Source organism: Sinocyclocheilus anshuiensis, unplaced genomic scaffold, assembly GCF_001515605.1.
Source record: "Sinocyclocheilus anshuiensis isolate Anshui unplaced genomic scaffold, SAMN03320099.WGS_v1.1 scaffold660, whole genome shotgun sequence".
Lineage (NCBI taxonomy): Eukaryota > Metazoa > Chordata > Actinopteri > Cypriniformes > Cyprinidae > Sinocyclocheilus > Sinocyclocheilus anshuiensis.
The window spans coordinates 392,219-403,903 of NW_015557099.1; the positions used below are offsets into that span (position 1 = coordinate 392,219).

Consider the following 11,685-nt stretch of genomic DNA (forward strand, 5'->3'; position numbering starts at 1 on the left):
TTTGCGGGTCTTGTCTTTTTCTTGCAGGACCCTGTATGTTATAGTACTAAATTAGTTTTAATCGTTTAATCACCACAGGGTCTTGTCTCCATTGGCAACACGCACGATTTGTGTCGATTGCAAGTGACGTCGCAGGTGTCGGAGAGTGCAAGTGGCGATTGCAAGTGACACTGTAATTTAGTTTATTTTTTCTTGTCTTCACCACCTGGCTACTGTTGTAAAATGTTGAGAGATTCAAACAAAAAGTAATCAATAAATAGAACAAAATAAAAAATAAAAAAGACTGCAAGTGACGTCGCGGAAGCACAAGTGTCTGAGAGTGCAAGTGCAAGGCTGCAGCCAGACCCTTCTCCATTTATCTCCACTTGTTCCCAGTGTTTTTCTGCAACCACTATGCGCGCACAGCTGCAAGTGACGTAACTGTGACGTCTACTCTGAATTGGTCTATTATTTGAACGCTTTAGTATTCATTTTGAATCGATTTAAACATTTTAAACACGTGTTTGAGACTTAGAATCTAAATTAAATTAAGTGTACAATTAAACTGTTCAAACAAATCAGTACTGGCCACATTAATCCTGGACATTTTCAATGGCATTTGCAAGTTGCAAATAGTCCGATTTTTCCAGATGTGGTACTGTGAATCACTGCTCTATCTTGTAAAGCCTGTTTTAACAATAACATTGGATTTAAAGAGAATGCTTGTAATAAAAACAGTAACAAAATACAAAAGAATGCAAATTAGGTCAAAGTTCACCTTTAAAATGAGCAGTGCAACCGATCATAGACCCGGCCTAAACTTAAACATTACAACAGTACACTTCAAGAAAACAATGTTATTGCAGCCAGTTATAATAAAACACATTTTAAGGTTTAAAAAAATGGCAGAATCTGTTCTTTCTTACATTTTGGAAGTGAAAGTAAAGCCAAAGACATGATGCACATATCACACATCAACCACTAGATGGCAAGAAAGAGACTTTTTCATGGCTACGGACCCAATGGATTGTGGGTAGGGGGTTTGACTTGAGCTGTCTGAAGAGCTTGATAATAACAGTGATTTGTGAGAAACAGCGTATATTTATATCAGTGTGCAGTCTGCACTGATATAGGGTTAAAAGATAATCTTATGAGGCTACACAATGTTAGATTGCTTTTTACAGCAAACACATCTTAAATTAGGGGCCAATTTCACATTTGCAAAATGTATTCTACTTAAAACACATTGATGTATCCTTCTTTTCTCCTGAAATCCTAAACATTTCTGATTAATCTCTTTATTAAATGAAAACAATCTGGCAACTGACTTGAGATTGAGCTGTTCTACACGAGGCACTAGTAAACCACAAAACCTCAATCATCATACATTCACTTCCAATTCTAGATTTGATCAAATCTACTATGAAACTACAAATCACAGTTAGTAGTTCAGACTCATTACTCAGCATTCAGATTTCCAGAGAAAACTAGGTCTTTGGTGTGGCTAAAGAAAAATTGGGAGAGTGGGTGTGGAATATGTTGATATCATTCTACAAACAACAAATCATAATCTCCCAAATCATAATCATATCTGGCAAATACTGCTTATCTTGTCTCATATTGCAGGCTACAACATTTGATCAACTGTCATTGCTCAAATTCTCTTATATATAATTATACTGGTTTTAGTTCTAGTGTAAAACTGACTGTCATTCTCATCACAATGGACTAAACGATACTTCATGGATACTTATGGGGTACAAATCTACAACCATTTAATTACCAGCCCAGATTGTTAGCAATTACTACACAACAACCTCCTTATTTTCCAGTCATTTAAACAAATCTGGGGAATAAATGCCATTATAATACATCTCATTTGCTGATAACCTTAATTCTTGTCTTCTCTCTAGGTCATAGTATTCTATTTTTACAACCTGGCTAGCTGCAGTTTACCTCCATGTCAGTCATCCAACAAACATGGCCATGATTTGACCTCAACTCCTCCACACTCCTGTACAGCACGAATGACATGCACAACACAAACACTACTGAGAAATGACACCGTACTGCAAAACGCTTCATAACCCAATAAAAATTGACCACATAAAAAACCCAATGCATGCAGTACATCACCCCAAACACTGTGCTTATCTTCATTCATTCAGTGCATTACACAGAACTCAGCGTTAGTTTATTTTTAGACCACGCGCATGGTTTACAGCAATGTATAAGCATAGGTTATGCGAGTATATTATTAACAGGCCATATATATAATGTTACTGCTCAGATAAACGGCTCGTGGACTCTTGAGTTCAACGCACACGCGCCTACGTGACAGAGTCTTGTTTACTTCTTCCTTCTCGCGCACACAATACCAGCTGCTTCCGCCAGAGAACAGCCATAACCTCATGCTCCTTACCCCTCTTATCCAGATTCTGCGTGTTTTTGGACCGGCCGGCGCCCCTCATTGTCCTCGTTTTGTGTGTTAGTGCTTTATTTTGATGCTCGAGCCTTGAGGTATAAAGGAGGACAAGTATGTGAAAACACAAGCGCACACGCCCACTGATTGACAGCTGGCGCAGCCAATCGCTGCGAGGCAGTGGCGAGGGGACACACCCACCTATCATTAGAAGGAATCAGGGGAAAGTTTGTGTTGATATTGTTGCGCAGTGTTATGCAACGCTTTATATGTTACACAGGAATGTGTCACAGTGTAATCAATGATTACACTCGAGTCTTTGTTTGCAAGTTTAAAGAAAATGGATGGGATTTTTGAACACGCCCAAAAACTATTTAATCTTTAACAGTATTTTATGTTTTTTTTTTATATACATTTTTTTTTCTAGTATAGCCTACATAATATACTATGAATAAACTATATATAATAATAATCTATAATATATAGCCTATAATAATTTATTTTATTAAGTATTATGTAGTATTTTTGGTGAAACTAAAAAATATAATCTGGAATTACAATAGTATGTTTTGGAGCAAAACGATATGTTAAAGTATCTAAAAACGTATTTTGTGGAAAAGAAAAGTCTTTAATAGAAAATAGGAAAAAGGTCATCTAAAATGAAAGTATAATATGTGATTTTTATATTTACTGTTCTTTTTTTTATTTTTCATTAATTGCATATATATATGATTTTTGGTGAAACTAAAAAAATATATAATCTGGAATTTCAAAAGTATGTTTTCAATCACTATATATGTGGGGGAAAGAAAATTCTTTAATAGAAAATATATAATCTAAAATTAAAGTATAATAGGTGCTTTTTTATTTATTATCTATTAATTTCTTCATATATACAAAGATATATGTACACTCTAAAAAACGCTGGGTTGTTTCAACCCAACTTTGGGTCAAATATGGTCTTATATATGCCCTTATTCTAGGACTTATATGAAAGTACTTTATATAAAAGTACATTCTTTATATGAAAGTTTTGCCTTAAAAAAACATATATCCTTATATCAAAGTGTCATGTGTTATAGCTATGGGTATTTGAAGATTTCATTAAGAAAATAAAATTCACATGCTTTAAAAAGGAATTTCACCTTTTAAATGTGGAGAATCTAATTTAATAAGGCCTACATAGCAGACTAAGGTAGGAGAGGTGTTTTAAATGCACGCTGTCTCTCAGGACGTCTCGGCTACATTAGGGACATTTTGACCTGCTGGATGCTGCAGTGCTTTCGCATTCAAAAACATATTTAGCCTGTTCAGTGGAACATGTGGCTCACGTACCGTAGTAAAGCATCAGTAAAGCATCAGTCAGACAGAGCTGTGGACACAGGCCAAGTCAGGACACAGGTCACACGGGTCTCATAATAACTATATGGCAAATGTCAATAAATAAACACTTGACTTGCAGTCATTGTCAGTCAGTGTTTTTGTTGCTTGTTCAGTCACTAGACTGAGACTTTCTGGTAAGATGTAAAAAAGGCAAAAGTGTGACGTTAGTCACGGTTACGCTCCGACTGGAACAAAGCAGGGCATGAAATTGTGATGAGGGCATGAAATTAAGAAGGGTCCTCAGGAACAGGATGTAAATGTGATCTGGTGCACGCAAACACACACACAACACACACATCAACACACAGTCACACACACACGTCAACATAAGCTTGTGATCTCTCCATCAGACAGTGCACTGTTTTTACATTTACAATAACAATAGCACAAAGTGTCGAAAAAGTTGGGCTGTCTGACAAAATATTTAGAGTGTCACAGAGGAAAAACGGTCTAACAGATGAACGTTAAGAGGTTGGAGGAGGCTGAAAATAAATACACAACTTGTGACAACAGGTCCTGATCATTACGTGTCTGTCCGGAACATTCTTCATGAAGGCCAGAGTGATTAGTGACCCTGCCTTCCCAGTCTTACCTCTATTCCGAGCTTGAGCTAAACACCCTCAAAGCTCTGCTGTAAACAAATACTCTTCATACCATAATATATAAGAAATTAAATACAGTCAAAAAACATCGGTCCTATGCATATATACTGTACACTGGTCTAAATATCACATTGTTAATTTGTGTTTTTATGCAAAACAAAGAGATTCAGGAATTTTAGTGCAATAACACTTCGATTATAGGTGAGTTTTACTTGTGGCATTGTAGATCTGTTGAAGTTGCTCCAAGTTTTGTGGGATTTAAACATTTTATTTAAGATAAAGCAACTGAGAAAAAGGAGTACCTCTAAGCTCTTTAAATGTGTTACTGGAAACAATATTTTAATAGTTAAACTTGAAGTACTAAAATAACTCAAACTAAAAAAATATAAAAATAACAAAAACTATAGCAGTATATCAATGAAAATAATATAACACTGGTATAAAGACAGTTTGTGAAAAAGTCATCTATTTTGTTTTCATTTTCAGCAGCATGTCTATTGTTTGATCATCTATCAAATTCTTCTCATTAAAATAAGTATCACTTTTTGAAATTTTCATTTGACATTTTGAGTGTGGATCTCATTATACTGTATATTACAGAAAAAAAAACCCCATCTCATAATAATTGTTCATGATTGTGGTTGAGGTAAGTTGCATGTGGTGATTATTCAAAAAACCAAACATTTTCAAAATACCATTTCAAAACTGTTTTGACTGTAATAGTTTTCAACCACAGGCTTGGCGCAGGCACTTGTTCTTCAAACATCAGGTGGCAGAAACTAGGGGAAAGGTCACTGTTAAGTGGTCATCTAAATATGTTCACTAGAAAGTGGCCCGCTATCAGCCAGACTAATGCTGGCTTTGCACCAGAACACTGATAAGTTCTAGTTATAAACCGTATGCAGTGCCTGACCACAAAGAAAACAGAGTATTTAACACGGGCTGCTTTGAAGTGATGCATTTTCTGTCAAATTTCCGCAATAAAACATTTTTACAAAAGTTAAAATGGAAAAACATTCCTTCTCAGAATTTACTCAGCTGTGTAGTAACAACACGTGTAAGTACCTTTGGGAAATCCTAACATTTCATCAGAATATTGAGCTGAATGGGTAATTATCTCTAGTTAATGCACATTCTGGCAACTAAAATAGTAAACAGCTGAATGTCTGAGATGGTGGAAGGAGAGATCAAGTATGTAGATGTCAACTTCTCTACAACTGACTGCTCCACTAAGGAATGAAGCCTGTAGAAAATGACCTGTAGAGGTCAGCTTATTAGTTACTTATGCAGATGTTCAGGTTCAGGGAGTGACTCACTGCACCAAAAAGCACCATATTTCGCAATACAATGAATACTGTGAAATATTTCCAGTACAGACACACAATTCCTCTGAATATGTATTTAAATTTTTTTATTTGCATTAAAAAGGGCCAATAACAAAAGCCCAAACATCAACCAATTAAAGTATTAGTTCACCAAAAAAATTAAAATTTCCTGACAATTTACTCACTTTCAAACCATCCGAGATGTAGATCAGTTTAAAAACGTCTTAATGATGGATTTGTTTCTTACAAACATGCAGCTTTTCACTTCACAAGATGTTAATTGACGGACTGTAGTCATGTGGATTATTGTGATGTTTTTATCAGCTGTTTGGACTCTCATTCTCACGGCACCCATTCACTGCAGAGGATCCATCGGTGAGCAAGTGATGTAATGCTACATTTCTCCAAATCTGTCCTGATGAAGAAACAAACTCATCTACATCTTGGATGGCCTGAGGGTGAGTACATTTTCAGCAAATTGTCATTTTTTGGGTGAACTAACACTTTAAGTCTCTGGAGTGAACTGCATGATAGGACTAATGAGACACACAGAAACACATCGTATACAAATACACATACATAACACATACATAGTGCGAATAGTGCGTATCAAGTAATAGATCAGTACACAAAAAAGACATTAATGAACACTCACATACAGCTAAAGGATTTTAAAGCAGCTTTTTAAAGTCTTCTTCACTGCTGGTGGTAGAAACAAGGACTTCCTCTGTATACATGTGCATTCCGTCCAATTATTCCTCTATTGTTCTTGTTTATCAACAAAACTGTCTCCTGTTCTTGCCTTTTCCCTTGATCCATCCATCCTCTGTTTTTCTACACTCTTAAAAATAAAGGTGCTTCACGATGCCATAGAAGAACCTTTTTGTCTAAATGGTTCCATAAAGAGCCTTTAACATCTGAAGAACCTTTCTGTTTGACAAAAGGTTATTTGTGGCGAAAGAAGGTTCTTCAGATTACAAAAAGGTAAGAAAGAGATGGTTCTTTAAAGAACCTTTGACTAAATGGTTCTTTGTGGAACTAAAAATGGTTCTTCTATGGCATCGCTTGAAGAACCTTTTGAAGCACCTTTATTTTTAAGAGTGTATGGAGAGCCCATCTATTTCACTATGCTTCCATTCTTGCTCTTGACTCCTTTTATCTGATCTTGCACTTCCCTTCGTGTCATTGATCTGTCTGTTCTTCATCTCCAGTCCTTCATTGGCTACTGCATCCGCTTCCTCCACTCTTCTCCCCTGTCGCTGCTTTCTTGCGTCTCTTGTTCAGCAAGGGGTTACTGGAGGCATCCAAGTCCTTAATCTTCACCTGCTCGTAATCTACACGCATGGTGGCCAATGCACTGGTTAACTCTTCCTACAAACCAAGAGACAAAAAAATGTACATAGTATAAAGTATAAATAGCATAAAGTTATTTTTATATATATTTTTTACTTTTATTATCAATATCAGTATTATTATTAAAAGGTAATTACTGTTAATAATAATAATAATAAAAATGATTGTTTATATAAATGGCATAGATATATTCTATATATTTAAATAGTATAACAAATTCTATTTAATTATAATTAATGTGTGTATGCAATTTAAAAAATAACAATATTCATTATTATTATTATTAAAATATTAACAATATTAATAATAATAATAATGACGACGATGATGTTGATTTGTTTAAATTGCATAGTGTAATTAAAATTAAAACTAAAACCATAAAAACATTTTAATTACTTGAAATAAAATATTATAAAAAAGCTTAAAGTTATTTTATTTCAGCTAGTTGCCATTTCTCTTTCGTTTAGTTTGACTAATAAACTAATAAACTAATAAAAAAAAAAATAAAGATAGACATGAAAAAAAGACAAAAACATAACAAAATTACTGAAACTTTAACTGAAAGTAAAAACAGAAAATCTAAAAATAATTTTGAATTAAAAATATTAATAAAACTTAAAGGGGTCATATGATGCGATTTCAATTCATTGGAGTGTTACAAGCTCTTGGTGCATAAAGAAGATCTGTAAAGTTGCAAAGACTAAAGTCTCAAATCCAAAGAGATATTCTTTATAAAAGTTAAGAGTCAGCCACGCCCTCCTAAAACGGCTCGTTCTAACACGCCGCCAAATGTCTATGTCACGATGTGGGAAGATTTACATAACACCGCCCAAATGTTCCCGCAAAGAAAGAAGGCGTAACTTTTATTCTCGCTGTAGTATTGTTGCTGCCGCCGCCGCCATGTCGTGAAGGCGCTGTGTGTTTCGTTATGAAAGCGAAACCACTTTGTTTGGCCTTCCAAAAGAGGACACAACTACAAATCAGTGGTTAAGTTGTATTTACAACACTGTTCTGGAAAAGTTCAACACAAATATTCAGATGTGTGCAGTGCATTTATTGGAGGACGAGGACTGTTTCCTGGGAGAGTAGCCTACAATGCCGGGGCAATACGCAACGCAGCACGTAAAAAGACAGTATAAGTCATTATAATCAGTAATTATGTCCCCACTGGATGCAACAAATGCCTCGTTTATAGTGGGTTTTATTAGTGTTGTCTCATCGCGCGGGACACGGCATCAACAGTATGGTGGGGCGAAACATTTCCGTCACACGCTTGAGGTATTCGGCCAATCACCATATGATGCGAAAGCAAAAGCACTATTTGGCCTTCCGAAAGTAGATGCATTTTATGGACGACCGTTTCGTGAACCTAGGAGAAGAGGTAATTCTGACTTTGCTATGACAATCTGGCGCTTCTGAATCAGCTACTGTTTTGTTATTAGTTTAAGTATTTGCTACTGACTGTTCAAATGCGGAGTTTTGCGCATCTTGTGTGTGCTTGTGTGTGTGTGTCTGTGTGTGTGCGTGTGTGCGTGTGCGCGCGTGTGTGTTTATTTTGAAAGATGAAGCTCGCGATTATGGTAAGGGGCATTACATTTCCGACGAGTGCTTGCGGTGTTCGGCCAATCACAATGCACTGGGTCAGCTGGCCAATCAGAGCAGACTGCGCTTGTCGGAAGGAGGGACTTTGTAGAAAACGAAGCATTTGAGAGAAGCGGGGCATAGAGGACCTACAATAACGTACAGTATTTGAAAAATAATGTGTTTTTTGAACATTAAAGCATGTCAACATATTCTGTTACACCAAATACACAAAATAATGATCTTTAAAAAAGCATCATATGACCCCTTTAAACAACTTGTCAGGAATCCGGTCTATGGACTTCTGTTTGTTCACCACCAGAGGTCACTATCCACCACATGTACTCTCATACTACACAGACTGTTACATGTCACCCCGGACTACATTTACCATATTTAATTTCACTCATTACATTCACACCTGACACCAATAACACAGATTATATAACACCCATTCACATGGGCTGCGTTCCACTCCACCTTTAGACATGCACTCGCGAACTTCCCTAAGCACTTCCCCTCGGGGGAATCCCCGCTGCCATTTTTAAGTGTGTTCCACTTTGCGAAGTGGACGAGGGAAGTTTATATGGACAGACACTCGACCCCTCGATTTTGACCGAGGGAGCGAGTCTGCTTCATATGCACACTTCAGGTCGCTCCATAGACAACAATGCAACACGATTATGACGTCATCGCAGATCGCGTTTCATTTATCCCCACCCCAAACAAGTCTATAATATATAAATGATTTTTTTTTTACTTTTATAACAGCCCAGGCATACCTATATACATGTAGAATGCTGCACCAAACAAATTCATAAGGGGAAAAATGTAAACAATAAACTAACTGAATAGCTGATTCTAAGTGATCAAGGGCTTAGGACGTTCCAGTTCAGCCCATTCCAAGGGTTCCGCCAGAAGTGGGCACTCATGCAACGTAATCAATGATGTACATCCAAGTAAACGAGACGGAGGGAAGTTTGCGAGTGAAGGGCATAAAAAAACGGACTGGAACGCAGCCATGCTCTTCTGGGCCGAGTATTGTTAGTGTTTATCTCTGCTTAGCGATAGCTACTGAACGGAGCCAGTCCTGGTATTCTAGTCCTGTCAAGTCTCGCCAGTTTAGTCTAGTCATGTTTTAAGACATCTTGCCTGTCTTTGGATTATTCTCTTGTCCTGCTCTCTTTGGACTCTGTTTGACCCTCGCCTGAACTATTGCCTGTGTTTCGGATTACCCTTTTGGATTACCCTGTTTGGACATTGTTCGCCGGAGATCAACCACACCTGTTTACTGGACTACTCTTTTGTCTTGCCCATGATATGCCTGTTTGCCAGTGTCTGACCCTTGCCTGTTTTGTAACCACGTTGTGAAATAAAGCTCTGCAGATGGATCCGAACGCCTCTGTCACTTTCTCCGTAACGCTACTATTAAATAAAACGTTTTTTTATTATTTTATTCATATACAGTATATTGCATAAATAAATAAAAACACATTAGTTTGCATTAGTATACCAAGTGTTATTCTATTTACACTACACATACAAACTGAATTTGGTCTCTGTCTCTGTTTAAAGAGAAAATCTAAAAATAAAATTGAATTAAAAATATTAACAAAACCTGTAATATTATATCAATGATACTACTATTATATAACACTGTTTTATTATTTATTATTTATATATATTCGATATATCTGTTAAATTACATACATATACACTAGTCAACATTTGAAGTGGATCAAAACCTTTCATCAAAGTTGTCCTAAAACCTAAAACCAAAATGCGTTCTTGTCTTAGGACAACTTTGATTAACTTTTTTGATCCACTTCAAATGTTGACTACTGTATGATGATATATACATTGCCACTACAGTTACTTGAAATGAAATGAAAATGAACTGAGTTGAGTAGTTTTTATCCTGCTGTGTGGCTCCCCCTTGAGAATTCAGGTGGTATTACAGAAAATATTGTTACCATTCTTCAGTGTCAGATATTACATGAAAAAAAAAAAGCACACAAAACAACGAAAAAGCCACCTAAATGGTATTTGGCCATTATTCTAAACAGGTAGTGCAATTATCTGATTGGGCAGAGCAATCTGTGCTCACCTTGACCTCGTCCCACATCTCGCTGTCTTCTGTCAGCACTCGTGTGGTGTGGAGAGGCGTTTGGGGAACCACCATGGATTGCTAAAAGAAACATCTCAGTGTTGGATCCTTGTATATACAGAAAAACATATATCTAAAGAAACACATTCAATCAGCTGAAATACTCACATTGATCCAGGGGTGGTTCATGAATTGTTCAATGGTCATTCTTTCATTGGGGTCAGTCTTCAATAGCTGGTGAATCAACTGTTTGGCTGGAGGAGAAGAATATTATATATCCGTAAGAGGAACGTGACTGTTTTAGTTCCCCATAATCAAGAACAGTGTTTTGAGCATTACAGATCTGGCTGTGGGGTACAAAAAATGTTGAGAAATACTGATCTAGATAGTGAATCATGGCACCAGTGTGAACAGAACTGAAACCCAGATTGGATTTACAAACACAGCCAGAATATCTGAATATTCAGAATATTTATTGATATTTGCAACATATTCCAAACACGGTCTGTACCAATCTGTATGTTCCATAGAAATCAATGTTTCATAAAACGTTCTATAAAATCCAATTTGGGATTGTTCCCTCTTGCTCAATATTCAATATATATTTCTAATTGCATGAACATATGATGTTTCTAATGCTTTTTCTAATTTAGGATTGTTCCCTCTTGCTGTAACAAGTACACATAGACATAATTAATTGGACATAATATATATATATATATATATATACACACACACAAACACATATTGTCTAATTAATTATGTCTATGTGTACTTGTTACAGCAAGAGGGAACAATCCTAAATTAGAAAAAGCATTAGAAACATCATATATTGCAATTAGAAATATATATTGAATATTGAGTAATATATATATATATATATATATATATATATATATATGTATATATATATATACACACACAATATCTCTG

The 11,685-nt window shown here is 36.0% G+C and overlaps 2 protein-coding genes across 3 annotated transcripts in view; both read right to left on the reverse strand.

The window, feature by feature from the left end:
• Positions 1-2,539, reverse strand: part of LOC107677511 (6-phosphofructo-2-kinase/fructose-2,6-bisphosphatase 4-like) — a 17,216-nt gene extending 14,677 nt beyond the window's left edge. For both annotated transcript variants that reach the window (XM_016472442.1, XM_016472441.1), the window contains exon 1: positions 2,402-2,539. In XM_016472442.1, coding sequence (XP_016327928.1) covers positions 2,402-2,450 — 49 coding nt within the window. In that variant the 5' untranslated portion in view covers positions 2,451-2,539. The remainder of the gene's footprint in view (positions 1-2,401) is intronic.
• A 4,279-nt stretch (positions 2,540-6,818) lies between these two features.
• Positions 6,819-11,685, reverse strand: part of mapkapk3 (MAPK activated protein kinase 3) — a 21,494-nt gene continuing 16,627 nt past the window's right edge. Inside the window, exons 9-11 of the mRNA XM_016472437.1 lie at positions 10,921-11,006; positions 10,753-10,833; positions 6,819-7,082 (exon numbers count right to left, since the gene is read on the reverse strand). Of these exons, the coding sequence (XP_016327923.1) occupies positions 6,927-7,082; positions 10,753-10,833; positions 10,921-11,006 (323 nt within the window). The 3' untranslated portion in view covers positions 6,819-6,926. The remainder of the gene's footprint in view (positions 7,083-10,752; positions 10,834-10,920; positions 11,007-11,685) is intronic.